This window comes from Exophiala dermatitidis, assembly GCF_000230625.1.
Source record: "Exophiala dermatitidis NIH/UT8656 unplaced genomic scaffold supercont1.4, whole genome shotgun sequence".
Taxonomy (NCBI): Eukaryota; Fungi; Ascomycota; class Eurotiomycetes; order Chaetothyriales; family Herpotrichiellaceae; genus Exophiala; species Exophiala dermatitidis.
The window spans coordinates 804,217-830,599 of record NW_008751649.1 but is presented as its reverse complement, the minus strand read 5'-3'; the positions used below and the strand labels follow the sequence as shown (position 1 = coordinate 830,599).

General features: G+C 52.0%; 11 protein-coding genes across 12 annotated transcripts; 5 read left to right on the top strand and 6 right to left on the bottom strand.

Moving 5' to 3' along the window:
• Positions 1-54: 54 nt before the first annotated feature.
• HMPREF1120_04622 (V-type ATPase, G subunit) lies at positions 55-1,237 on the bottom strand. The gene is made up of 6 exons (XM_009158757.1): positions 1,057-1,237; positions 969-1,007; positions 874-907; positions 813-821; positions 656-756; positions 55-590 (listed from the first exon to the last, which is right to left on the bottom strand). Exons 1-6 carry the CDS (start codon positions 1,057-1,059, stop codon positions 417-419), a joined length of 360 nt encoding a protein of 119 aa, XP_009157005.1. The 5' UTR covers positions 1,060-1,237; the 3' UTR covers positions 55-416.
• A 126-nt stretch (positions 1,238-1,363) lies between these two features.
• HMPREF1120_04621 (uncharacterized protein) lies at positions 1,364-2,894 on the top strand. The gene is made up of 2 exons (XM_009158756.1): positions 1,364-1,543; positions 1,614-2,894. Exons 1-2 carry the CDS (start codon positions 1,448-1,450, stop codon positions 1,752-1,754), a joined length of 237 nt encoding a protein of 78 aa, XP_009157004.1. The 5' UTR covers positions 1,364-1,447; the 3' UTR covers positions 1,755-2,894.
• Positions 2,892-6,144, bottom strand: HMPREF1120_04620 (uncharacterized protein; the record flags this gene model as incomplete). Its single annotated transcript, XM_009158755.1, has 2 exons — positions 5,843-6,144; positions 2,892-5,788 (listed from the first exon to the last, which is right to left on the bottom strand). Exons 1-2 carry the CDS (start codon positions 5,886-5,888, stop codon positions 2,892-2,894), a joined length of 2,943 nt encoding a protein of 980 aa, XP_009157003.1. The 5' UTR covers positions 5,889-6,144.
• Positions 6,145-6,172: 28 nt separating this feature from the next.
• Positions 6,173-10,822, bottom strand: HMPREF1120_04619 (uncharacterized protein). The gene has a single exon (XM_009158754.1). It carries the CDS (start codon positions 10,487-10,489, stop codon positions 6,353-6,355), a length of 4,137 nt encoding a protein of 1,378 aa, XP_009157002.1. The 5' UTR covers positions 10,490-10,822; the 3' UTR covers positions 6,173-6,352.
• A 637-nt stretch (positions 10,823-11,459) lies between these two features.
• HMPREF1120_04618 (DNA glycosylase) lies at positions 11,460-13,047 on the top strand (the record flags this gene model as incomplete). The annotated part of the gene is made up of 4 exons (XM_009158753.1): positions 11,460-11,495; positions 11,554-11,827; positions 11,878-11,912; positions 11,959-13,047. The coding sequence occupies 4 exons, from the start codon at positions 11,460-11,462 to the stop codon at positions 13,045-13,047; spliced, it is 1,434 nt and encodes a 477-aa protein (XP_009157001.1).
• Positions 13,048-13,271: 224 nt separating this feature from the next.
• HMPREF1120_04617 (ankyrin) lies at positions 13,272-13,979 on the bottom strand (the record flags this gene model as incomplete). The annotated part of the gene is made up of 1 exon (XM_009158752.1): positions 13,272-13,979. The coding sequence occupies one exon, from the start codon at positions 13,977-13,979 to the stop codon at positions 13,272-13,274; it is 708 nt and encodes a 235-aa protein (XP_009157000.1).
• A 1,155-nt stretch (positions 13,980-15,134) lies between these two features.
• Positions 15,135-15,551, bottom strand: HMPREF1120_04616 (uncharacterized protein; the record flags this gene model as incomplete). Its single annotated transcript, XM_009158751.1, has 1 exon — positions 15,135-15,551. The coding sequence occupies one exon, from the start codon at positions 15,549-15,551 to the stop codon at positions 15,135-15,137; it is 417 nt and encodes a 138-aa protein (XP_009156999.1).
• Positions 15,552-16,663: 1,112 nt separating this feature from the next.
• HMPREF1120_04615 (uncharacterized protein) lies at positions 16,664-17,345 on the top strand (the record flags this gene model as incomplete). Its single annotated transcript, XM_009158750.1, has 3 exons — positions 16,664-16,717; positions 16,770-17,120; positions 17,196-17,345. The coding sequence occupies 3 exons, from the start codon at positions 16,664-16,666 to the stop codon at positions 17,343-17,345; spliced, it is 555 nt and encodes a 184-aa protein (XP_009156998.1).
• A 580-nt stretch (positions 17,346-17,925) lies between these two features.
• On the bottom strand, positions 17,926-21,829 carry HMPREF1120_04614. 2 transcript variants are annotated; one of them, XM_009158749.1, is made up of 5 exons: positions 21,606-21,829; positions 20,737-21,535; positions 19,982-20,676; positions 19,621-19,884; positions 17,926-19,560 (listed from the first exon to the last, which is right to left on the bottom strand). In XM_009158749.1, exons 3-5 carry the CDS (start codon positions 20,192-20,194, stop codon positions 18,238-18,240), a joined length of 1,800 nt encoding a protein of 599 aa, XP_009156997.1. In that variant the 5' UTR covers positions 20,195-20,676; positions 20,737-21,535; positions 21,606-21,829; the 3' UTR covers positions 17,926-18,237. The 2 variants fall into 2 exon arrangements, with proteins under 2 accessions (XP_009156997.1, XP_009156996.1); XM_009158748.1 differs by having other exon boundaries at positions 19,982-21,535.
• Positions 21,830-22,237: 408 nt separating this feature from the next.
• Positions 22,238-23,784, top strand: HMPREF1120_04613 (succinate-semialdehyde dehydrogenase (NADP+); the record flags this gene model as incomplete). Its single annotated transcript, XM_009158747.1, has 2 exons — positions 22,238-23,297; positions 23,363-23,784. 2 exons carry the CDS (start codon positions 22,238-22,240, stop codon positions 23,782-23,784), a joined length of 1,482 nt encoding a protein of 493 aa, XP_009156995.1.
• A 980-nt stretch (positions 23,785-24,764) lies between these two features.
• HMPREF1120_04612 (N-sulfoglucosamine sulfohydrolase) lies at positions 24,765-26,363 on the top strand (the record flags this gene model as incomplete). The annotated part of the gene is made up of 1 exon (XM_009158746.1): positions 24,765-26,363. One exon carries the CDS (start codon positions 24,765-24,767, stop codon positions 26,361-26,363), a length of 1,599 nt encoding a protein of 532 aa, XP_009156994.1.
• Between the last annotated feature and the right edge of the window lie 20 nt (positions 26,364-26,383).

The following is a 26,383-nucleotide window of genomic DNA, read 5'->3' as shown; positions in this document are numbered from 1 at the left end:
ACCAGACATCACAACATTAAAGCAACGGTGTACTACTAGTCTATCTAGTAGTACGTAGGTAGGTACTACAGGCAACAGTCTTGCCATGTTCAACGTTGTACAGGACTCAAGTTATACTAGTGCTATTCTCTCAACCGAAAAGTTTGACCAGGCCTCGCCGCCTACACGACAGTCGGCGTCTCACAGGTCTACCAGGTAATCATTGAGACAAATCTCGGCGTATCGAATTCGGGTTCACCCTATATCTATGTTCATTGACCCTCCTACCATCCATGACGCCCGCCACTGCTTGTACAGCCCAAGGCTGGATGTAAGCCTGTGTCTGCCATCGCCATAACCACAGCGTGGACCAGACCCTCCTTTACCTCATGCTTGTTGCAGTAGTAGAATATTAAAAGTTGCAATCTTAGACTTGATCATTCCTCCACCGAGACCTTGTCAGGCACCTGAGGATGTGGCGTCGTCACGGCCTTGATCAAATCATCCACCACTTTCTTGCCATGCTTCTTGCCGGCCTCGTCGATTTCCTTCACCTTGGCCTCGGCCTCCTTGTTGGCGTCATCTTCGGCTTTCTTGTTTCCGCTCGTTTGCTGTTTGACATTATCAGCATCTTGGACCCCTTACGTTCTCACAACAGTGCCCGTGGTGTTCGCACCTCTGCTTCGAATTTCTTGAACTCCTCTTCCTTCTTCCGTCTGTACTCCTCGATCTCCTTCTGTGCTTCGGTTTTGGCGTCCTTTACCCTTTTGGTTCGGTCTGGAAGTGGTCAGAGAGGCACACAGAACAGAAAAGAAGTTGTAGTGGTTTCGTACATTCTCTGGCTACACAGCGACATTAGCATGAGACCAAGCGTGGTTGGACGAGCGACGTTACCTTTCTGGACAATCTTCTGTGCTTCTTTCTCTGCCTGTAATCCCAAGCGATCAGTCGTGTACGAAGCACCAGAGTCGCCATCCTCAACCACTTACATCCAGCAGTGTTTGGATGCCTGCGGAGTTCTGGGCAGACTGTATTCGCTATCAGCACATAGTTTCGAGAAGAAGACGAGGCACAAACCATCTTGGAGGGGTCCCGCGGGTCGTTTGAACAGGAGGAACGACAGACGCAGGCAGAACAGGAAAAGACAACAAGTTTATTTGAGTTATCTGGTCGTAGTGGTTCAGCCTCTTGCCCAAGCGGTCACCCAGTCAGTAACAAGTGTCCCGTCACTTGCTCGCAGTGTACCCGCATTTGGCTGCTAACGGTGCATGCCGCGAGCTTGAGCTGCGGCGCTGGAAAGGGTTTAGTGCGACTGGGGAAACCACGGCGGAACTTGAACCGCCTCCATTTCAATTTATCAATGTACATTTACAACCATTGTATATTTATGATTTCCTGGTACAAGATATCTGCTTTGACTATTCGACCGTACCGTTGAACACCTTTTCAACCTATTACAGCAGTTACAATGTCCACCGCTTCAAAAGTCACTCTCCTAAGCACGATCCTGGCCACAGCCGGCATCGTCTCTTTTGTCCATTGGGCCCAGACGGCCGAGAAAGAGGTATGCACTGCTTGCCTACACCAGCAATCCTATCCAGTTACTGGTGATGATACTGATCGAATCCTTTTAGGCCATGCACGCCGGCGTCATACGAGATATGGAACAGCAGCGCATCAAGGCAGAACGGCAGGCGGATTTCGAAATGCAGAAGAGACTCGAGGAAGAATATAAAAAGCTGCAGACGGTACATGACAGCACTGGAGAAGCTTGACGATAAGAACATGCCGTTAAAAAACGCATATCCATTGGAACGGAACGTTTCCCTCTTCAGCAAGGGTGCCTGAGATACACTCCGACAGACTCGGCGAGGTGGTCCCAAATGCGACGAGAGAGCAGGGTGATCTCGGACCGCGCTAAACGACCGCCTTTCCTGGTGCATGCTATGACAGACACCCCATTGAGTGGTCAACAGCACGGCATGATCTAGACTGGATCTCGGACATGCCCTGGTCTGTCTATGCCTTGCACTCTTGACAGCTCCAAATGGCCTTCAACAAGCCAAACCAATCTCTCTACTGAAAAAACTCAGCACGAAACACGACTTGCTGAAAATGGACGTGATCCCCTCTTCAACCAAAAGATGCTAAAGTGAGATCATCTCTCAATACACCACCAGTGGAATTTCCAGGGATGAAGGATGAACCATACCTGACATTTCGGAGATGACATCCCTCTTATGCCGAGCTGGGACTCGAAAATCGAAACGAATGTCTCAAACAGGACCTTACGAAGTCCCATCCTCTGGAGGTGTCTCGGGACACAATCGTACTGGCCAGCCGAAAGGAGTCAGTCGTGGCGTCTGATCACCATTTCCCCTATACTTGTGCTCTCGTAAGCCGGCTACGGAATATGGACACCGATTCCGTGTACGGCGAGAGTCCAGATGGGACGACAAAAATAAATGAATGAACGAACGAATCTCCACCCAATCACGACATAAAAACGCATTGGAATGACTATCCTTATAGAACCCGTGTCCAATATGCAACTATGCTTTATCAATCTCGACTCAGACCATATTTCAATATAAATATATTCGAGCACTACCTTGGCATCTGCCTTTTTCCCAGTGCAATATACACGTTCCAGGCCAGGTAAAGAAAGATATAATCCCGAATCTAATAATTGATCTGATCCGACTGTCTTAAGGTGCATGGTTACATCTGTTACATATTATTATGTTCATTTCTACAGTCATAGGTACAGGTCTAGACAGTTACGGCCCAGTTCGTGTTTCACAGTATGCTATATCATATAAAGCTACGTTATTCAAGTTGCCGCTCAGCCAGTTCAAAATATTACATTTTCGATATTGAACCTCGGGCCAACGAGCTCAATAATATCAACTTCAATGCCCAATCCCGCCAACGACCCAGTTATTGAACTCTGGATCTCCTGGCGGCGGAAACAACCCTCTTGGTCCCACACCACCACCATTGTCATCCTGAGGCCGATCATGCGGTTGACCTTGTTGTTGTTGTTGTTGTTGTTGTTGCTGTTGCCGTTCTTCCTGCTCCCTTCTATCCTGCTCCAACCCTCTCTGCCTCGCCTGTCTGGCATAGACCAACAAGGCCAAAGCACCCGCGAGAGCAATGATGATCAGACTTTCAACCAAGCCATCATCAAACTCATCCCATTCTTCAGCAGGATTATACATTGCCTCAGCACCAGCGGCACCACCTTCTCCTCTTGCAGGATAATGATGCTGATGCTGGCGACCTGGATCGCCACCTCCGGCCTGTCGTTCTCCACCAGGTCCAGCATACTCGGCATCACCGCCAGGCATACCAGGCTCAGGATATCCAGCAGCACCAAAAAAGTCATCATTGTCATCGTCTCCTCTGGCCGCAGCAGCAGCCGCAGCGGCAGCGGCTTCCTGCGCATCCATTTCCTCCGCGGCATCGAGGAACCGGTTCAACCACTCAGACCAGGTTTTTGGTCTTTTCCGGCCAGCTGCATTGCCGTCGTCGTCGTCGTCATCGTCATCATGGATCGAATTGATTTTACCGCCGCTGACGCCGTTCCACCATGACCTTAATCTCAATTTCGCGAGAGCCAGCGTCACGGGAAAGTAGGCTTCCTTGTTCATTTCGAGCGCGAGATCATAGTACCGTTTGGCCATGTGGAAGTCCTGCGTCACGGACCCCACGCCGTTTTCGTGCATCCATCCTAGATTCCAAAGCGCTTGGGCGCTGTGGTGCGATTCTGCTGCTGTGGTGTAGCATGTCGCGGCCTTTTCGAGGTTTGCTTGGACTTGTGCCTCTGCTGTATCGTTGGCGTTGACGTTGGCACTTTCTGTACCATCACCACCAGCTCGGCCGGCACCACTGTAGGCCTGCCTGTGGAGCAGCTTGGTCAACAACCCTCCGCTTTGATTCTTGTGCTTCGATGACGATGACGCCGACGATGCAAGCGACAAGTAATAATCGCCCATTTTGATCAACGAGTCGACATTAGCCTGTTTCGCCGAGCGGGTGAAGTAAGCCAGAGCAAGCTCCGGATCATTGAGCAGTTTGCTGCGCTTGTGGCTCGGCTTATTCGACGACAACAGAGGAATATTCGGGGGCAGTGAAATGACGGATGTTTTCTGGTCGAGAAGATATGCCACATTGGCCTGGGCATTCTCGTAGCCATGTTCGGCAGCTTTGATGGAGGCAATGTATGCGCGTTCAAAGTCTCCTCTGTCGTAGGCGGCATTTGCCTCGACGAAGGGCGAATGCAAGATTTCCGCCCGCTCGGCAACAACCTTGTAGTACACGCTGGCCAGGCCGCAGTTCCGTTCCCGCTTGACGCCCTGTCTAGTCAATTCGGCAAGATAATAAAATGCTTCCATGACCCCTGCACTGGCCGCCAGCTCAAAGTACCGCCCGGCAGTGTCGACATCGCCTTGGTCAAGAAATAAAACCCCCAGCGCCGATTGAGCAATTGGGAGACTTTGTTCCGCCGCCGCTTTCAGGTAAGTTCCTGCACGCAGTCCATCCTGGGGAACACCAAGGCCATCTCGATACATCAGACCCAAATGATACTGAGCAAAAGAGTCACCATTGGCAAGACCGCGCTTCAGCCATAACAAGGCCTTTTCGTAGTTCTGTTCCATGCCCTCTCCACGAAGGAACATGCGTCCAATATACGCGGCGGCCTTGCCGGCGACACGCTCAATACCCCTGGGTGCTTTGGGATTGACTTTCCCATCCTTTCCCCAGTACGCACGGGCGATTTTCATGAACTGCCGTTGCGCCTTGCGCAGGTTGCGTTTATATCCACGCGGAGCTTCGTAGTAGTGTTTCCCCAGCGTCAGCATGGCATTATAATCGCCCTGCCTCTCCCTCATGTCCAAGTATTCCAAGACATAGTCGACATGGGCGCTGCTGAAACTATCTCGTTGCGCGGCATTAGGTCCTGAACTGCTGACGCTGGCGCCCTCGCCGTAGAATCCACCATCCAGCTCGACCCATCGATATGCATTGCGGACGAACGAGTGACCTCCGGGAGGTCCGGATTGCCAGTACTTCATCGACTTGTCGGCCACGCGTTTGTAATACTCCACGGCCTTTTCGCAGTCTCTTTGACATCCGATGCCTGCATGATATCGAAACGCTAGTGTCAGTTCCGACTGGATGTTGTCTTGTTCCGCCGCAAAGGTATGGTACAGTAGGGCTCGGGCCTGGTCTCTTTCCAACCCGCCGATTCCCGTCGCGTACATCAGGCCAAGCATGTATTGTGCCGTGCTGTTGCCGTCCAGGTCCGCTAGCCGTTGATACTGGACTTTTGCCTCGGTGAAGTTCCGCGGATATGAAAAGTTGCCGTAGAAATTCATCTCAGCCAGCAGGAAAATAGCGTCTGGGTCATCGAACGCCGCTGCGGTCCTGAGCGTGTCCACTCCCTTTTTCAGATCCCCTGTGATTCTGACAGTCTCGCTATCTGCGTCGCTATCATCCTGCCTCGTCGTAGGGGCATTCATAAACAAGGCCCGGAAAACGACTTTCGTATAATGCCATATCATCTCGAGTATTCCTGTAGGGTGGACAGGCGACAACACGTTGTTCTTCCATGTCGGCTCAAAGTCGCGCAGAACAGACCATACCTCGTGCACAATATCGTTGCCGCCTTGGGCCCAGTAGTTCTGCTTCTGCTGCTCGGTTGGGACGAAGTCGATCGGCGGATCGTCGAGACCGGGAATCGCAGTGCCTCTGGCGGCGACGGAGGTTCGAGAAGGTTGCAGACATGACAGGGTTAGAAATGCCACTATAGACAACAGTCAGTATACCATAGATAGACTATTGTCTCCGTCGGACTAACCTAGGAGAAGTGTGGCTATAGGTCGCAGTCTGCCCGTGAGAGCCATCGTGGCAGCTTGGAGCCAGCACGTTACCAATGTCGCATGTTTGTGACCCCAGGAGGCAAGGAACGAGCAATCTGAGGTGACGTATCGAAGGCTGTTTTAATATAGAATCCGAATCTAGCAAGCTGCCCGGAATTGGCGGTTCATCAAACAAAAGGCCAGTTTGTCGCCTGGTCACCATACAACTGTAGTCAAGTTGCGCTCCTCGGCACTTGTAAAGCTGTCATTTCCGCAAGGCTGAGCTGCCGTCGCCCACAGCCTTGTCTGACGCACTTCGTGCCCAGTGGGTTGGATTCACCCGAACTTTTACCAAACCATATCAATTGTCATCTGAATTGTGATTCCAGTATCAGGATTAATTACAATTGTGTATGAAAGCACTAAATAATACTGCAGGGTCAAGTTGCCTCCCCTTCGTACAAAATACACAATGCACCTGTGCTCTGGCTCACTCACTACCAGCATCACTAGTAATACTGTCTCGCCTTCTTAGAAATAAGCAGCCTCCGCTTCCCCAGTCCGGCATCCTGCTTCATCGCCTTGGAACCTGATTTCTTCGTGTGGCGAGCAGACGAGCCCTTCCCTTCACTATAAGTAGAATCCGCTGCATCACCATCCCCATCATCTACCTTCCCAGGACTACTCGAAAAGGTCAAGTCGACAACTTGAGACCCAGCAGGAATCTGTGAAAGACGTCGTTCCTGCTGACTCTGAGACATTTTGATAATGGGCTGGCTCGAAGGTGGCAGATCAGGACTGCTTGGAGGAGTTGACTGGCGTTCATTCTTCAACTGACGCAGAGATCTCTTGCCTGACGGTGCCGACAATTTGCTCGAGCGTGTGGTGATGCGTTGGCTCAGACTGCGACCCGAAGCAATCTCCTGCAGGGAGGGTAGCTCGTCACTGTCATTGTCACTGCCAGCCTCGTCATCGTCATCATGGTACGAAGAATCGTGACCAGCGGAGCCAGGACCTGAAAAAGAATCTTGCACAACAGAGGATTCGTTCCGTTCAGCCCCTGCTTCCGGAGATTCTCTCGGGGCAGATTGTGACCGAGACTGCGGAATTCCAGAATCGAATGCCTCCATTGAGTCTTGCTGCAGGCCGGTCTGTTCATCGTCTGCCTCGTTACCAGGATCCTGCTGTTCGGAAATCGTAAAGGACAGCTCAACCGCAGGGGCTGGGGAGATCTTTTGTGCATCCTGGTGTGAGCTGCTGTTGGTAGTCAGGTTATGAACAGATGAACCTAGTTCGATCTGCGAGATATGAGGGTATTCAACTGTTTCTTGGGTGGGAGATGAGGACTGAGCCAATTCGGACTCTAGTTGGGCTTGAGGGCCACCAGGCACATCCTCATTGACACCCAGCTCGGGAGAGGCCGCATGATTAGAATGCGACGGGCTGATGCGCGGGGACCTTCTTGGAGGTCTAAGATGATGCTCTTGCTGAGACCTAGTTTGCAAGCTGACGGCCGTCTGATGCTGAACATCTTGGTCCGATGGGTTTCTGATAGGCTGCAGAACTTTCTCGTCCAGGGCGGAATTGAATCCAGCTTCCTTTATGATGTTTGCGATTTCCTGTCTGCGTGGAGTTGCAATGTCCCCTACAGATATGTTGGGATTGTCCGAGGTCGTCGTATGCTTCGATTGTTCAAGGGTCTCAGGAATGGCAGTGTATTGCTCCTCAGCGAGCGAAGCCGGGGCATCTCCACCCTTTCCATGAGAGCTCTCAGCCACCTCCACCAGGGATTTTTCCACAAGTTTCGGCGAAATCATGGCGGAAAACGCTATCTCACGGGTACCATCATCAGACTCCTCGGCGTCTTCTGTCGGTATATCAAACTTGCCGTAGATTCGCTCCCCAGTTTCCTCGTCGTACATTGGTTTCGATGTAGACTCAAGCGAGCTTTTGGCCAGCGTTAGATGGACGGTACCATCTGCATCCATCATGGAAACACGTCCCAGTCGGTAGGAAGAGACCTCAGGTTGGTAATTGGTGGAGGCATCAACATGCAATTCTTTGTAGGCGATCACCGCTCCTGGCAAGATGTTGGCTTCGTCGAGATCAGGCAGGTTCTCGATGTCAGCTGGCATCGGCATATCAAATTCATCCGAATTCTCATTCCCGTCTGCTGCAGACTGGGAGGTAACCACTGCGTCTGATGGCATGCCTTTGCCCGAAGCCAGCATCGACGCGTCGGGGGCGAAAGCATCTTCCTGTTGGCCTTGCTCTTGACCAACTCCCTCTCCATAGTATTGAGCTTCGTCCCGAGCGCGGCGCTTGCTCTTGGCACTTGAAGTCCTCGTCCAGCCCTGTTCGAAAGGGAACGGCGGCGGAGGCAAAACGCCCCCGGCGCCCTCGCACTCGACTGCCATGATAACGAGCTTGTCCTTCCAGGACTCATCCTCCTGGTTCGAGGGTGCGCCTGCAGGAGAAGGCAGAGCACTCTCAGCCACAGCATTATTGGCTTGCTTTAGCGGTCTGGACAACTTCTCCCTCAACGCCTGTTCTGCTTCAGGTGTTTTGGGAGTTCTCAGTCCCAGAGACGAGAAGAGCATTCTTCGAGAGCTAGCCAGGTCCAGTTTGGCTCTTTTAGGGGTAGGCTCCGTATCCGGTTGTGCCTCTGCTTGCCGCGTCTCGCGAGCCTCCGGCACTGGGGCCACAACAGCTTCCGAAGTCGACTTTGACGGATCAACCGCTTCTGATTCGGACTTCGTTTTGTTGTCAACACTTGCTGCTTCATCATTTCCCCTGGGTTGTTCGATACCAGCAGATGTAATATCTACGGTTGCAGATCCTTCCTGATTTTGCATATCGGTCGACTCCTTTCCTTTGTTCGCTTGCGCTTCATCATAAGCAGCCAACGCCCGAAAATCAGCTTCCTTGGGCAAGACACCTTGCTGTTTTAAGAGATTCAACCTTTTTCTCTTCTTGATTCTGTTGTTGTTATTGTGCGTTCTTGCTGTGCCCGCACCCGGTGGAACGGTTGCCGTTTTTGTAGATCCTTCTCGGCCATCTGTTGCTGGCTTAGCTGTGTCAGAGGTGTTGCCAGTAGATGTGGACTGCTTCGTTTCTTGTTTCTTCGACTCGGTCGATGAGTTAGACTCGGATTCTGAATCGGATTCAGACTCGGACTCTGACGTAGAAGAAGTGCTAGAACTATCGTCTTCCGAGTCCGACTCCAAACCCGGTTCTGAACCTGAGCTCGATGTGGCATCACCATCTGACTCATCCTCGGAGCTCGATGAGCTATCCTCAGAGGCGTCAGGAGATTCTCTATCTGAAGATTGGATTAAATCCAAGACCCTTTTCTTGGCCTCTTGCACGGCAAGGTCTTCCGTCACGCCATGTTGATCCGGTTCGGACCCAGACGATGTTGACTCAGAGTAAGAAGAGGTGCTATGTTCTGATGAATCTTCATCCTCTTGTCCCTCTTCAGCGGCCTCATCATCATACTCATCATCCTCATCGCCATCGCCTTCCTCATGGTCTTCCTCCACGATATTCTTGGCGCGTTTCTCGGCTTGCTGATGGGCAATCTCCTGCAGCATGCTGTCGGCATCACTGTCAGCATCACTGTCTGCGTCAGACTCGGCGTCAGAGTCTGCCTCTGAATCGTCCTCTTCATCAGTGTTTGTATCTGTATTCTTCGAGGCTCTGACCGGGGTAGAGAAGCCTTCAAACGTTACAGTTTCGTGTTCGTGTTCCTGGCCTTCATCGTCGATACTTCTCTTTCTCTTCAACTGCTTGCGGACTAGCTTGTTTGCCAGCCATGCGTTTCCGGCTCGCTCGATCTCGGCAGCATCTTGCAGCAGCTTCTTGATCTCATTCGATAGATCTTCATTCGGCAGCTCTGCCTCAGAGGGTGAGCGTTCCATCGTGGCAGAAGACTCCGGGTCCAGGTCCGCATCTGCATCTGCGTCTGCGTCATCAAATTCCGCTCTGACGGCGATCTCACGTGATTCAGCAGCATCAACATCAGAGTCAGCATCGTCCCCTTCATCAACATAATCTTCGTCGTCTTCCTCCTCGTCCTCGTCTTCATCTTCGTCGAACCGAACAAGAGCACTGGAAGCATTATTATCCGCAGGGAGGATCCGTCTGATTTCGTCCTCCTCATCTTCTTCGTCTCCCTCCTCGGCCGTCAGCAGTCTTCTCTTCTTGCGAGGCGGAATCACTATTCCCGGCCGGGCAGCCTTTCTCAACCACTGTTTCCCGAACGCCACGCCATCAATGAGATGTCTCCCATCCCCCGCGATCTGATGTCTGCCTCCTAATCTTCGAATCCTCAGCTCTTCCGACGACAACGCACGTATGACCACCTCGTCATCTTCACGGAGGACGGATTCGCAAGTCTGATAATGGAGACACTCGTAGGCTTTTGTTGTTCTATCTCCTGTCGGCGGCACAACTTCCACCACGTAGTCCTCTAGGCCCCATTCGCCGTCGGCCGATTCGAGCGGAACCAAGTCGTTCACGTCGTGTAGTAAGTCGGCGATGGTGCTTTCTCGCGATTTCGTATGAGATGCCGGTCCTGTGCCGGTGGTGTAGACGATTTGTACGGACGGGAGCGCATGGCGCTGGATCAGGAGGCGGAGACGCATTGTAAACGTTTGGTCTGAGAACGAAGGTCGATCGGTCGGTGCATTCCCTCAATAGACTATGAAGTTCCGCAACTTTTGCTGCAGCTGGATAGAGACTCGGCGATAAAGTAAATGAGACTAAATTAAGACTGTGCTTATGCGCAGTCGATCGATAATGTCCCTCAATGTAACTGAAATTGAGTTCTCTCGAGTCAAAAGTAGAAAGATCTAAAGAATCTCTCGTCCTCAACCTGACGATGTTCACGTTACACGGACTCCGAGATTGGCGGAGTAAGAGCGTTAAGTGCCAAGGATGACGCGCTCCAGTTTAGTAAGTCATCTGCAGGCGCGACGAGGCTGTGGGCAGAGGACACTGGCAGTAGTTGTACACTACCAGGTAGTAACTGTGCTACCAACTGGGCAGGTATCACGAGAATCTCAATGATAAGCCTGGCGAGGCTGCACCCGGTAATAGGCACATGATTGCTACACTTCAAGTTGGCTATTACTATTCTGACAGAAGGAATTCCCATATTGGAGCAGGATACCTGGTATTCGGTAGGTATTCAGCGGCCACAAAGCACCAGGTACAGTATTAGCACCCGTTTTGGAACCTTGACCTGCCGCACTAACTCTGGCATCATGCGATCTGGCTCAACTTCGGCTGAGCTTCACCGTGGGCCGCTCAGCCTGCTCAGGGCTCGCTTCGTTTGCTCATCTGTCTAGATCAGCATGTTGAACAAACACTGCGGTTGCGTGTCGTGGCACTCAACCGCTTCTGTGCCATTTGAACGCTCCTGTAACATACAGTCACTCAAAGGATTGGGACAAACGCCCCACCACCGAGACCTCAAGGGATATAAGAAGGAAGCTGTGGAATGTCGGCACGTCTTCTCTAACTTGGATGCTCCAAACACAAATGTGACCACTCCTGACTTTCGGAATCGTGACAATCGACAAGTGCCAATGCTGTCCGTTCACACCGGCGACTATGGCTCCTCGGAAGATTATCATAGACACCGACCCGGTACGCTGGCCACTACATTTTACCGACAAGCATATCGAACCGACTGACCCCTTAATAGGGAGTCGATGACATTCTGGCAATACTGCTGGCTTTCTCAGCACCACCGGAGAAGCTTCAAGTGTTACTAATCTCCGTGACGTACGGCAACATAGACGTCCAAAATTGCTTACGCAATGCGATCTCACTCTTCTATCATGTGGAAAAGAAGATCAGATGGCGTGAAAGCGTTGGACGGAGCTGCGGATTTGAAACTCTACGAAAGTCGAAGCCTGTAGTTGCTGTGGGCCCTGAAGGTCCGCTCACTGATAATACTTTGATGGCTGATTTCCTCTGTAAGTCGACATGCTGGATGTGCTTGACGTGAAGCTCATCTTGGTCCCAGATGGACGAGATAGGCTTGGCCGAGTCCGCTCGAGCGTATGTACGTGTTCGAGGTCGTCGAATTATTTGCTAATTTGAGCAGCACCTGCATCTGACTCCCAGCGAGACGTGGGAGCACGTCTTCGAAGTTGCAATCAAGTCAACTGCTCCTGAGCAAGGTAAAATAGCCGAAGAGATGAACAAGATGGACTCTCTGTTCACACAATCTCAAAGACCTGCACATTTGGAGATACTGAAATCCTTGCGCGACAATGAACCTGACAGCATTACTATCGTGGCAATCGGTCCCATGACGAACCTCGCCCTTGCGGCAGCGGAAGATCCGGAAACATTCTTGAAAGTCAAGGAAATTGTGGTCATGGGCGGTTGTATTGATGAAGCCGCCAACGTAGGCTATCAATCTCTCTCCCATCCAAAGCAGGTTCCAAAAATCAACGAGCCGTCTTTCAGGCTCATCAAACAAGCACCAGGTCCTATTCGAGATATGCTGAATATTCGAAATCAGATGACGCCTATTGCGGAGTTCAACACTTATGCAGACCCTGTGGCGGCGGCACGAGTGTACGCTCTCACATCGCCAAAACCGCACACAACGATGCCGCCGGGACCACCGCCACCTCTCGGCTCGGGGAGGGGCATTCCGCCTCCACCCTCCCTCTCTTCTTACCCAGACAACCTTTCAAAGAGGTTGAAGTTCACATTGTTTCCCGTGGACATCACTGGGAAGCACGTGCTCACTCGGGGCGATTTCGACGCTTCTCTTCAGCCACACCTAGCTGCAAAGTCGCCTTTGGCAGAATGGGTTTCAGCTTTTATGAGCGCTACGTTTGACAAAACCGAATCACTTTGTCCAGAGGTTTCCAGTGACGCTGTGGAAGTGCAAGTCCATGATCCGCTGACCACGTGGTATTGCGTGGATGATGACAATCCTAAGTGGAAGTTCAATGAGGCTGAAGATCTAAGGGTGGAGACCACAGGTCAGTGGACAAGAGGAATGTTTGTGACTAATCAAAACACTCGAGATCAGAAGGACGACCACGGCGATAGTGAAGCAGCTGGGGAAACCGACTGGATGACAGAAGGTAACGGCAATCGCATCAATCGATGTGTCCGTTCCCCTGGACAGGATACTTTCGGTCGGCTTCTCCTCAAACGAATTTTTGGCGCATAATATCTTCATCAATGGAGCTTCGATCTTAGATCACAACTAGCCACGATTTTACAAGATTTCAATTTACAGACGGGACCGACCAGAGACTGCCTAGCTCAATCGGTTAGGCGCAACGAAAGCTCTTCTGGCATGCCTGCCCCATAACCCAATAGCAACAGACAAGCGAGGGCAGTTTCGGCGCAGTATTCGGCCAGACACTCCGGCCTACTGTAACCTCCCGCATATTATAATTCTTCCAACGCATCTTCGAAGTCCTGAGAGTCGGCTTCATTCGCAAAGATAATATCATCCAGTACCTTGTCGCAGAGCCGAGCAAAGGCTCTGACAACTAGCGCGCTCGCTTTCCTCGACGCGGACTTCAAAAGCTCTTGAGCAGTCTTCCTTGCTCCATCAACTGCATCCAGGACCAGACGGGAAAAGTCTGCTTTCATCAAACAGTCAATCATCTCCTCATTGGCGTAAAGGGCGATGAGGTGGAGCACTGTCTGTCCTTTCCACGCTATTTCGTTGAGGCTGATGCCAGCGTCAATCAAAACTTGCATGCAGGCACTGCTGTTGGATATCAGAGTGCTATTCAATGGTGTAAAGCCGTCCAAGCCTTTGAGATTGATAGCTGCGCCATGCTTGATCAGAGACCTCGCAGTGAGATGGTGGCATTTCATTATGGCCAATACCAGCGCTGTTTTGAGGTTATCTGTTTTGACATTGACGTCGGCTCCATGGACAAGCAGTTCCTCAACCCAAGATGGATTGGCCTGGTTGAAAGCGGCATAATGAAGAGGGGTCCAGCCGCGGTCTTTGTCCTTCGCACTCAGATCTGCTCCATGACCAAAAAGAAGTGTTAAGCATGCTAAAGAGTTGCTCGTGGCAGCATAATGCAATGGTGTCATGCCGCTAACGTCCGCGAGATGGACGTCGGCGAGATGATCCATTAGTATACGCACAGCGTCGTGGTTCCCTCTTGCAGCAGCCCATGATATTGGAGTTCTTCCATGAGCATCTGGCGTGTCCAAAGAAACTATATCTTGATCAAGTGCCTGTGTGAGCGATTCAGCCTTTGAGCAAAGAACAGTCTCGTGCAGCCGAGAGAAGCGTTGATTTCCTATGCCATCTTGGATCTGGAACAGCTCTGTCAAGCCAGGGAGAGTTTCTTCTTCGGCCGCTACAGCGAGAACCTTCGCTATAGCAAGGTCCAATGCCGTCCTGAGCCAGGATTAGCCTTTCACATCTCGAATTTCTGATGGCAATGCATACATTGATGCCGCTGTCTGGAGGTCCGGCCGACCTCTAGCCTTCATGAGGAGCCTACAAGCCTCGATGTTGTTGGCTTGTATCGCGTACTGGCCAAGATGGTTAGTCCACATCAATCATCGAGCTTGATGTACATTACATGTAGCGCAGTGAATCCGCCATCACACTTGATGTCGTCTGGGGAAGCTGCCCCGGCTTCCAGCAGCCTCGAACTCCAGACACATTGCCCGTGGTTGCAAAATGGAAAATCATCGAATCACTTGCTACGATCTGGGGAAAACTCAACACAATGTACGGGTTCAGATGCGGAGTGGAAAACAAGGTGACTGCGATCATGCGCTGTGTAGGCCACCAGGCCGGTGTGTACCAGAAGAACGAGGTGGTGACCCAAGTTGCCTCACAAGACTTGCGACACGTCGATTGGTAGCATGGAGCTGATGGTCTGCGTGCAATGTGGATCCTACCAAAAATGCTGACGAGATAGGTGGGTGATCCCCAACTGCTGGAGAGATGGCAATTGCAGTCGCATCGTTCAGACGACATCACTTGTTCGATATTCTGTCCAAGGCCGAAGCATCTCTGCAAGAACTCGACGGAGCGGCTGCTGAAGCTGAGGGGATGTGTCTGCTGGGAATTTGCCCCTGTCCCGATAAGGGGACTGTGTGGACCGTGGCCCTGGTCTGCGTGTGCTGGGTAGAGTTGTGGCTTCTGCGAAAACATGACGGCGCATTTTTCAGCAACGCTCTCAAGCTTCGTCTCAATCCGCGAAGTTGAGCAGCTGTGCCATACCAGTTAGTGGCTTGACTTCCATGGTAATTCTCTTGGTGCGAGTTCACTTACATTTGCTCCGCCTCCAAAGCAAGAATGAGGCTCAGTTTGACGCTGACCAAGCGCACGGTGTAGTCTTTGATTGAACCGCGTTTGCGAGACCAAATTACTCGATCAAAGCGCTTTCGGAGAGATGTGCTTTCGTCACTCGAAGTGAACTCTCCAAGACAAGCGTGCAGTGGTTCTGCAACACGGGTGGCCTCGTCCAGCGCAAGCTGAAGTAGCTCGTGAGAATTGTCCGGTCTCCCTGCGGTCTGGATCATCACGGCCACTCTATCGAGCACTGCAGTTAAATGGAGGAGCGCATTTCGGAGCTCTTCGATCTCGCGAGGCGCATGTTTTAGCACAATGAGACCATTACAAACCTTCTTCGCTGGACCAAAGACTCCAATCACTCCGACACATACGCTGAAAGGGTCGGTCATGCTATAGCAGGTACGATTAAGTCAAAGCCGGTGGATAAAAGATGGTTTGCGGGATTATGCGCACTGTTACAATTTGGCATGTGTCCGTCTGTCCGTCTTCTATCCGTCCATACACCGTCTGAAACAGCTCGGGGAGCCTCACAACGTGAAAGCCGGCCATGGTTGCACAGACTGTGCAACTACCTGTTTGAAATCTGCCTTAAAAAGGCACTCAGGCGCCCGTGAGGCTGAGCAAATATGCGGCCTGAGGCCACCATGATTAATGCCTTGGAGTGCCATATTTGAAAGGCACCTGATGGCTAACGAGGCAGGGTACTAGCGAGCAGGATGCAAACAAGACAACGAATCCTTCTTCGCAACTTGAACATGTGGTTGAGCACACGGCGCCTATTCGTACAGCCACTGTTTGCCTTGCAGTTACAAGGGCGCTGTTCCTGTAGCACAGGGCAAAAAAGCCAAGGATACTATTGAATATGTGCTTCATGGTTGAATGTACTGTGCAACGTCAAATCAGAACGAGGAGTGAATTCTCTGGCATCTGCCTCACTCTGCTTGAGTGGGATGCTCTGCATCGAATTACGTTTCATCTTTGCTGCCTGAAATGTCCACCTACATAACTCTTATCTTGCCTGTTGAACAGCCTGAGGCTCAGACAAAGGGCCGCGGAGGCCCAACGTTGACCCTTGGCCCTGTTTTCCCTCGTCAATTATGTACAGTATCGGGCGATCGCTGTGATCGACCCGTCCCGCGAAGCTCCCGCAACCCCCATGGGGCGCCACGTTGGTTCCACTCGCCGGAATGGCCGCTTACGGAGATTCAGATCCGGATAAGCAGCGCAATGGCAGTCTCACTGCAGCAGACCGTGGTCTCGAACCTGCAAAATTCTGAAGTCTGCCTTATCGAGGAGCTTTGCAAGCATTCAAGTCTAATGCAATAGCAATTCGAAAGTGTCGAGGGATCGTCCATATCAAAAACTAGAGCGTCAAGCTTCATCGTAATAGGGAACATCAATTCCCCTCTACAAACATGTCTACACATACTCAGCCCATGACGCTTTTACACCCACCCACTTGGTCACGCGATAAGTTACCCTTCACTCTCCGAAGCTCGTGATGACTCCCACTATCTACCTCGTCCGCCACGGAGAGGGGGAACACAAGCTCGAGGTAAGATACCTTAGCGACTACCCATCTCCTACTACTCTGATATCACGTACAGCACCGTAACTGGATTCACGTTGCCCGCTTGACCGATAAGGGTAAAGCCCAATGCCGTGAGCTCAGAGACAACTTCCCGGACCACGAACGCATATCGGCCGTCATCTGCTCCCCTCTCCGTCGGGCTGTTCAGAGCGCTGCATTCGCCTTTGCACCTGCCATCAATCGCGAAGGTGTCAAGTTCATCGCCCACCCCTTGGGCCAGGAGGCGAATGCCCATCAACGCGACATTGGCCACGCTCGTGCGGACTTGGAAGAGCAGCAGCTCCCCGAGCTTCTGGCGGATCGTGATCCTGCTTTTCCCTTGTCTAGGTTCGACCTAAGTCTAGTTGAAGATGGATGGACATCGAAAGTGAGTTTTGTTTTGTGCTCGGAGGCAGCGTAGCTTTGCTCATTTTTGCTCATGGGTTTTGTTCTTATCGGGTAGGTGGGCAAGTATGCCGCCGACAAAGCCTCAGTGGAGAAAAGGGCGGCAAAGATGAGAACCTGGCTATTCAAGCATCCAGAATTACATATCGTCTTGGTCACCCATGGTGCCTTTTCTTCACTATTTGACGGAAGATTGGAGGGGGGATGATCCGGAGAGAGGTATCCAATAATCAATCACTGGGGGTGACTAGCTACCTAAGGTACAGTGCTGAATTTTGGTTTAGGTGCCGGCTATCTGAACTGTGAAGTTCGGGTCTTCACCTTCAGTGGTAAATTCTACTGAAAGTGATGCTCATCTGGTCGTGGACCAAGATGCGAAGGCGGATCGTGTCATGCCCACTACAGAGAGCTTGAAAAGGGAAAGTGATTGAGTGTATTTGCCGCGTCGAAGAGAGCGACTGTTTGACTGAAAAGATTATCGTGATACGCTTGGCTTTACTGCTTGTCCCAACGGGAGGTACTCTTTCATTTGGGACTTGCTGAATGGAAACTGAGACCAACGGCTTGAACAATGTGGAACCACATACAGGAAGCCAGAGCCTCCACGCATTTCAGATCTCTGTATCAGAACATGACAGCGGCTTTGATGCACCAACAGATGACTGTAGACGGACGACGCCAGGGAAATGCAGTTACGAACGGAACTTGAAGGCACGCAGTGGAAGGGTACTGGAGAATCACCGCCCCACGCGTCTAAAGTGGCTCTTAGATAGAAGACAGATAGAATCGTGCAAACCGAGATATTATTGCTTAGATGGTACGGTAGCTCGAACATAAAACTCCAACTCCCGTCAAACACCAGATTAGGAGCAACGACACCTTAGTCCACCAGTTCTTTTCTCCAAACGGCATAAGTACTCCAGATCCATAGTACCAAGCAGTTCGACCCCTTCAGGTAGAGGTTGTAGGGAAGACAAACGAAAATTCGATTCAGAATGACTGGGAGACTGGGTGTGAATCTTTCTGCTGTCATAGTTCTGCTCCCTTCGCGCGATAAGATAAGTCAGTCGATGATGGTCCAGGTGTTCGTTGTCCCCCGATCATATCGATATTAACACCGGAGGCGTGTCATGGGCAGCGGGCGGTGTCTGTGGCGGTGTGGGGTGAACCTCGACGGTCGAGACATGGACGCTGAATTTTTCAATCTTGGCTTCCATCTCTGCCAATTTACGTTCGAGATGGTGTAGTCTTTGCTCCAGTGTGTTGACTCTGTCCTGGGTGGGCATAGATAATTCTGTGATCCCCTCCTCCACCGGTACCTGGGTTGGAGATACGGCCGCATCGGCGACCATCTTCGTCTGGTCAGCTTCGACCTCGACTTGCTCCTCGATTGGAGGTAGAGGCGCCGAGGCCAATTTTTGGCCGGTTTTTGGAAGATCGGTCGCTGGCATGTCAATGGCTTTTTGAGAGACTGGGATCTCAGCAATGGCGGTAGAATCCGCAGCTACCGTCCTGGTAGTTACGGGCAAGACAACCTCAGGAGACACCCGGGCGGACTTCTGCACAACGTCAGCAGCCCTCTCTGTTGAAGCAAGCGTTTCAGTGAGAAGGAACGTCATAGCTTCCTTCCTCACGTCGTACCCAAAGAAGAACTGGCAGATAGGTGGGCTATGAGGCATCGAGCCAGTCGGCGGCAGAGGACCCGAATAGTGCTTCCGAATTTCTGATTCCTGCTTGGCATAGTTCGCCGCAGCTTGTGGTCCCGGGACGACGGGGTCAGTCATGATCTGGGTTGCGCAGACTCTGGGTAGACGGAACTTTTCGAACTGTTCAAGCCGATAGAGTAATTTTTCTGACGGAGCTGATTCAACGCTGTCAGAGCCCGGAACATCGGCGAGAAAGACCTCCAAGGCCGCAGCGTCCTCGATCGAGGAAGAGACGCCCTGGGCGTGCGTCAGGAGCATGGGGTGACACGCATCGCCGATCAAGACAGCCTTGCCTTTGGTCATTTTGCTCAAGGGCTCACGTTTCATTTGCGTGTAGACCTTCACCTCGGGCGATTTCAATAGGAGCTTTTTGACGCTGGGATGAAACCCATCGAGAACCTTCTCCAAGTCGTCATGGGTGGCAGGGAAGTTCCAATCATCAATAAACACATCGTCGTCGCTCGTGGCATGCTGACCGAGCCTCCGGTGTACTGCGACCACGTTCAGGACTTCGTTGTTTCTGCATGGGTAAGACACGACCATGACGCCCTTTGCTGGCAGGGCAGGGGCCCAAAAGCCCGGCGGCTGGTTCTCAAACAAGGATCTGGTTTCTTCATCTGCCAGGATGTCCTTCATGGGTATCAGACATCGATATGCTGTTTGGCCACTCCTCTGCATGGGCACTTGTTTGCCCGTGATCTTCGCATTGATTCGGTCCTAGAGTCGAATGTCAGGAGGTACAGTAACAAAAAGGAATATTGGGCGGAAATGACTGACATGCTGCCCGTCTGCAACGACGACTAGGTCTTTTTGGACCTGTGAACCATCCCTCAGGTCTATCATCCCGTTCTCAGGATCCACATCCATGACCTGCTTGCCGAGTCTGATTGTGGCTCCGGCTGCCACGGCCATTTCTCTGAGATGTCGGTGCATGTCGACACGGTGGTAGAAGTGCCATTTGTTGCCGTACAGCTGCTCCACATTTCCAAAGTCGATCGTAGGAGCCATTGGTTCGAGAGTGTCTCCCTTTGGGCGACGGGCCTGATCGCTGTCAGCCATTACCCCAACACTTTACTGGTCCAAAGGAAGACGAAGACTCCTCTATCAGGAGACTAGGAGAGGTAGTTTGGAAACTCACCTGCTTGTTCTCAATTCCGCCTGCCTTGACGGCGTCGAACCCCCAGTCCTCCAGTATGCGGCCCCCATTGGGAGTTAGGGAGACGGCGGCACCGTTCTCATTCTTAAACTGAGATCGTTCGAAGACCTCAACATCGTGCCCAATCCTCCTCAAAGCGATAGCTGCACTCAACCCGGCAACACCGGCACCGACGATACCAACCTGGAGTCCCATTCTCCAGGGCGAGAACGTTGGGCGGAGTGGCAAGTATTAAGGAATTGGAAATGAAGAGCCGCAGACGACGAATTGCTTCCGCGGCGGATTCAGATATAGAAACGGAGAGCGAAGCCCTAAGCCGTTCCCCCTTTTGAGATACACCGCAAATATAACAGGATTGACGAGTGCCAAACCCACCTAACTTACACAGCTGAGATAACAAGGTCTTGGAGATGCTTAATATAGCAGGCCCAGACATAGAACCACCACACCACATCAATTGGATTCGGGGGGCCAAAAAGACATGTCTCTCATCTCAGCCGTGGCGTGGGCACTTGGTCAGTGGTAGGGAATCAGGGCAACCAGGTCAATCGCAAGCAAGCCTTGTCTTTCCAAGCCAATGGTCCCAGGGGCACCTACTGTTCGTCTCCACATCGAGCTAGACATATCTAGACGAACCATAAACATGCTCTGCTCTGGTCCGGTCTAGGCTCTTTTGGCTGATAGGTGGCCGCACTGAGCAAAGGGAAACACGGGCTGGCTGTTCAGCTGTGGCTTACTCTCTAGTGCTAATAAAGGCTGCTCCTGATGGCAGCGAAGGGTAGAGCAAGATGCCAGCCAGAGGCGTGAAGGTCGACACCTTGGTTCACGCCCAGACGCCAGGTTAGCGAGATATGTTCTTGGGGTTCTCGGCGTAGCCATGGCATCAATTTATGGAAGTTCCCGTCCGCCTTGGGCTGATTTTGGAAGTGTGCAGGGCCAATCTGCCATCAAAAGGTTTCCAGGCAAACATACCGTACCTTTGAATGAGAATGAGGAGTGAACTATTGGAATCCCAACCGGATTTTGGTCGCAACTGCAAAAATTCGATAACTCGGCGCTTTCAGCTGAAAAGGACAAAATGTCAACATCATCAACAACCTGGAAGAACTGGCCAGATTAGACGTCAAGCAATCTCCACGTGGGTGCGTTCAGCCCCGGAATCAGCTTATTATAGTTTAAAACCCCCTTGAGGAACCGCTGAGACCGCCAGGTTAGCGACAATGCCGGCGCCATCTCGATGTGACAATGGGACATTCCAAGCTGCCAGGCTGCCTCGGCGGCTGACCAACCATATTATTATTATTGTCGGCTGCATGATTGAGAACCGAACAAACTCCCGCCCGGCCTGCTGCAAATCTCCTACAGTCTCAATCGCGCTGCTTTGCGCCCAAGGTCAAGACTCCTGATGTGACTGCTATGATCCCTGAATGTGGCGCGGCGGCACCAAATAACAGCTTCAGCCACGCTCAGGCCTAGACTTGACTAAATACTGGTCACGGTAGCCAAGGGACGTTCAAATTTGCTGCTAATTGACCCCTTGATAGACGCGCACCGTGATTAGCGGCTTCATTCTGGCAATGTTATCGCTTGAGGTAAATACACATACATGGAAATCTAGCGGGTAAGTCGCCTGGCAAGACCCTGGCGAGGCTGGTCGCTGGCGGTCCGACAATGTCTTGGAGAAGGGTTGCCTTCCATTCCCGAATCTCTGGGTTGAACGTGGTAGGATCACTCCATGTCGATGCTCCAATCTCCTGGCATCAATGCTCCATCTTGCTTATGCCGTTATCCGGTATCGGGAACCTGGTCGCAGCTCAAGATGAGATTCCGAGAGATGGGCATCCAACGTTGCTTCACTATTCGTCGTTTCCGTCTCGAAAGGCGAACTCGGCCAATTGAGCTCCTCTCGTAGGGCAACCTCTCCACATCATCCTCCGACATATTCTCGGAATTGTCTCGCTTGCCTCGGCCGTGTCAACGTCGATATCCCCCGCATCAGAGCAGGGTCCTCCCCTCCAACAATTGCAATGTGGGGGAGTGGATGTCCGTCTCGTCCACAATGCTCGAGTTACAGCTCGATGAGGGTTGGGGTATAAGGACTTGATTTTCTTCTACCAGGACGGAGCTTCGCTTCTCCTGTTACTATTGAACGAGGTCCGTCTTCTGCGTGATCTGGAAAAGCCACAGCAAGAAACTGAGTCGACCATACCCCGATCATTCTTCGGTAAATCGCCAGCCATGGCTCCCAAAACATTAAACGACCTCAAACGCAAGGACCTGTTCCAGCAAAAAGGGTACATCAACGAGGAATGGGTGGACGCGGCGTCCGGGAAGACATTCGATGTCTACGACCCAGCCACCCTGAACAAAATCGCAACACTACCAGAAATGGGGGCCGAAGACACCAATAAGGCCGTCGAGGCAGCATACGCCGCATTCAAAACCTACAAAAAAACCACCGCCCGACAACGGGCACGATGGCTGCGCAAATGGAGCGACCTCTGTCTCGAAAACGCCGACGACCTCGCACTGATCCTGACGCTCGAGAATGGCAAAACTCTGGCCGAAGCAAAAGGAGAAGTAACATACGCAGCATCCTTCCTCGAATGGTTCGCCGGCGAAGCAGAACGGGTCCACGGCGAAGTCGTACCATCATCAAACCTCAACCAACGTATCCTGACATTCAAGCAACCGGTCGGTGTCGCGGCTTGCCTGAGCCCCTGGAATTTTCCCATTGCCATGATCACACGGAAAGTGGGAGCAGCGCTCGCTGCCGGCTGCACAACGGTCTGGAAGCCAGCAGGCGAGACACCATTGAGCGCGCTTGCGCAGGTTATCCTCGCGCGAGAGGCCGGCTTCCCCAAGGGCTCGATCAACGTCATCACCACTCTGGACAAGGTGGCTGAGGTCGGAGAGGCCCTTTGCAAGAACAAATTGGTTCGAAAACTGAGTTTCACCGGAAGCACTCGAGTTGGTAAACTTCTCGCAAGTCAATGTGCCGGCACGCTCAAAAAGCTCTCTCTCGAGCTGGGAGGGAACAGTCCGTTCATCGTGTTTGACGACGCCAAACTCGAAACAGCAGTGGAGGCATGCATTATGGCCAAGTTCCGTAACTCGGGCCAGACTTGTGTGACGGCAAACCGCATATTCGTGCAGAAGGGAATCTACGATAAATTCGCCGAGGCCTTGACGGCAAGAATTAAGACACTTAAAGTCGGCCCTGGTACCGAGGATGGGGTATTTGTGGGGCCCTTGACGCACGAACGTGCCGTCGAGAAGGCTATGAATCATATCAATGGTACGTTCCTGTCTTACTCGTACACGGGCTTTTCGTTGTGGAAGCAAATACTGACGGGACAACAGATGCAAAGAAACATGGTGGCCAAGTCGTCCTCGGAGGAGGCCCCTTGACCGACTACAAGGGATATTTCCTCCAGCCGACCATCATCAAGCACATGAACCGAGAAATGATCACCACCCGTGAAGAAACATTCGCTCCGGTCGTCGGTCTGTATGAGTTCGACACCGAGGAAGAGGTTCTCGAAATGGCCAACGATTGCGATGTGGGTTTGGGAAGCTTCATCATCACGGAGAATATCCCAAGAGCATGGCGAGTAACGGAAGCTTTGGAGGTCGGTATGGTTGGTGTCAATCTTGGGCTGCTAAGTGCATGTGAGAGCCCATTCGGTGGTGTCAAGGAGAGCGGTTATGGCAGAGAAGGCGGCCGCCAGGGTATTGAAGAGTATCTCAGCGTGAAGTCGATGCTGATCAATGTCGCGAACTGAGAGTGGGGACGGGGCCGGTGTCGCCAATTTGTCAATCTTCTGGATTTTATTTGTACAATCATTGACATAGTAACTCTTCTTCTCAAACATTTACGGTCCCAGTCTTCATTCCTCCTAAAGTGTGTCTTTTCACCACAGAGCAGCAACGGCTTAGGCCAGGTTTGTCACATTCTGAGCGCTCACCGCCATTGCCAGTCCCTTCGGGAGACGCCTCCTGGTCTTGGCGAGGTCGACGTTTATAGTTCGACTCCAAGATTCCTCAGGGCTTCTCAAAGGTCCTTCCTCGTACGAGCTGTTAGGCCATCCAATGTCAGGACACCGTTGCCAGTGGTGGGATTGCCATTATCTGAAGAGCCGCTGTACAAAATGAACAACTCCAATCGCTGTCCACGCATCATACTCATCCACAACGATAAATCAGCCAGCAGAGCAGGTCTGACGAGGAAGATTGCCCCAGTATGCCTCGGCAAATCGATGAAACGGCAAACATGCCATACCTTCGCTGGTACACAAGAAGAATGGCTGCCAAAGCAGTCAAAGGTCAATACAGAGGGAGTCCAATGCGGACGGCCGGCCGGTACGGCTTCGGAGCAAGACAACCTGCTACAATGTGTCTCCGCGGCGAGACCGGACTGTAGGTGGGTCGCTTATCTTCATGGGATCGGTCATATCTACTCCGAAGAAATCAGTGGGTTCAAGACGGGGCATTGACCCATGGAGCCTTGCAACATGCTAAATTACTACTACATTGCGGTAATGCAACACAGGGCACGCATTCTGGGTCAATCACGCCATGGAGCGAAACGCGCTGCCAGTGGCAGACATTTTAAAGCCAGGATAGATATCATCTGAGAGGATAATAAGATCCAACAGAGATCGAGCCGCGGCTTTCCTGAGGTCAACGACAGCGACAACCTGATCACGGTTCTCAGATACCATCCGCATCCCCTGCAAGCGGCAAGGTCCAACCATACTCTATCATGGCATCCACCACACCCCCTCAGGCTTCAGCCTCACACAAAAACATCCTCCTCCTGATCGCAGACGATCTGGGCCGCAACCTAGGCTGTTACGGCGAATCCTCAATCAACACACCTAACATCGACGAATTAGCCTCGCAAGGAGTGTTATTCACCCACGCCTTCACCAGCACCGCCTCATGCAGCAACAGCCGCTCAGTCATCTATACAGGCCTCCACACCCATCAAAGCGGCCAATACGGACTCGCCGGTAAAGCGCATCACTTCGTCATCTTCGACCACATCCAAACTGTTCCCGCGCTGTTCAACGCCGCAGGGTACCTAACCGGCCTCATCGGCAAGATACACGTGGGTCCAAAATCATCTTACCCATGGACAGTATGTCAAGAAAGCTCCTCACGCGACGTGGCATGGGTGGCAGATGAAGCCGAGAAGTTTTTCGATCAGGCGAACAAGACGCAAAAGCCCTTTTTTCTAACAGTAGGCTACATCGATCCGCATCGTGACATGACGCGATCAGGGTTCGGCAATGCCGAACAAGCAACAAACCCTAGAGTCCGCTCAGTGCGTTATGACCGCTCTGAAATCAATATCCCATCTTACATCAACGACATTGACGAGTCCCGCCTCGAGTTCGCGGAGTACTTTGAGTCGATTAGCCGGTTGGATCAGGGAGTGGGGTTGATTTTGGAAAAGCTACGGCTGGCCGGCCGAGAGAAAGACACGCTGGTCGTGTTTTTGAGTGATAATGGGCCGCCGTTTCTGAATTCAAAAACTACGCTTTATGATGCCGGTGTGAATCTTCCTTTTATTGTTCGGCGACCTGACCAAAGTCAAAAACCTGGTGAGACCACCATCAGCAACACCAACACCAACACCGCCAATACCAGCACCACCAGCAATGACAAAGGAATCATCAACCCAAACATGATATCCTACATCGACATCCTACCCACACTTCTAGACTGGGCCAACATCCCCATCAGTCCCCTAACCACCGCCAACCCACTTCCCAACTTCCCATCCCACTCTCTAACCGGGCGCTCCATCCTACCCATTCTGACAGAAACAAACATCCTCCCCTCATCCTCCGGCTGGCCACACCACGTGTTCGGCTCACACACCTTCCACGAAGTCACAAACTACTGGCCCACCCGATTCCTCCGGACCCGACGCTACAAGTACCACCGAAACGTGGCGTGGCGACTCGATTTCCCCTTTTCGGCGGACCTGTACGGCTCTTTGACATGGGAAGGCATCCGCAACTCAGGGCCGGCCGGCTCGTCTCGAAACATCACCATCGGCAAAAGATTGGCCAAAGACTACTTTTTCCGTCCCCCAGAAGAACTATACGATCTTGAAACCGACCCTGATGAAATTCACAATCTGGTCTCTGACGAGTCCTACTGTACTCTTCTCCTGGAGTTCCGGGCCCGGCTGGAACAGTGGCAGCGCGAGACGGGCGATCCGTGGCTCTACCGCGATGGCGTGTCGTTGCGGTTCATCAAGCATCATTTAGATGCTGGCATGGTCGTCCCTGATCGGTTCGACTTGGACATTGACAATCTACGGAATCTACCAGAGAAATCTAAAAGATAATTCACCAAGGAAACCGTAAA

What these genes read in the sequence shown, in the direction of transcription:
- HMPREF1120_04619 (XM_009158754.1), bottom strand. Translation starts at nt 10,489, where the DNA reads ATGCGTCTCCGCCTCCTGATCCAGCGCCATGCGCTCCCGTCCGTACAA.
- HMPREF1120_04614 (XM_009158748.1), bottom strand. Translation starts at nt 20,194, where the DNA reads ATGGGACTCCAGGTTGGTATCGTCGGTGCCGGTGTTGCCGGGTTGAGT. An exon ending in GCGGAATTGAGAACAAGCAG is followed by an intron (nt 19,885 to 19,981) that starts GTGAGTTTCCAA and finishes GACAGCGATCAG; the next exon opens with GCCCGTCGCCCAAAGGGAGA. An exon ending in TCGTTGCAGACGGGCAGCAT is followed by an intron (nt 19,561 to 19,620) that starts GTCAGTCATTTC and finishes ATTCGACTCTAG; the next exon opens with GACCGAATCAATGCGAAGAT.
- HMPREF1120_04622 (XM_009158757.1), bottom strand. An exon ending in GCATCCAAACACTGCTGGAT is followed by an intron (nt 908 to 968) that starts GTAAGTGGTTGA and finishes TTGGGATTACAG; the next exon opens with GCAGAGAAAGAAGCACAGAA. An exon ending in TCAAGAAATTCGAAGCAGAG is followed by an intron (nt 591 to 655) that starts GTGCGAACACCA and finishes AATGTCAAACAG; the next exon opens with CAAACGAGCGGAAACAAGAA.
- HMPREF1120_04621 (XM_009158756.1), top strand. Translation starts at nt 1,448, where the DNA reads ATGTCCACCGCTTCAAAAGTCACTCTCCTAAGCACGATCCTGGCCACA. An exon ending in CCCAGACGGCCGAGAAAGAG is followed by an intron (nt 1,544 to 1,613) that starts GTATGCACTGCT and finishes GAATCCTTTTAG; the next exon opens with GCCATGCACGCCGGCGTCAT.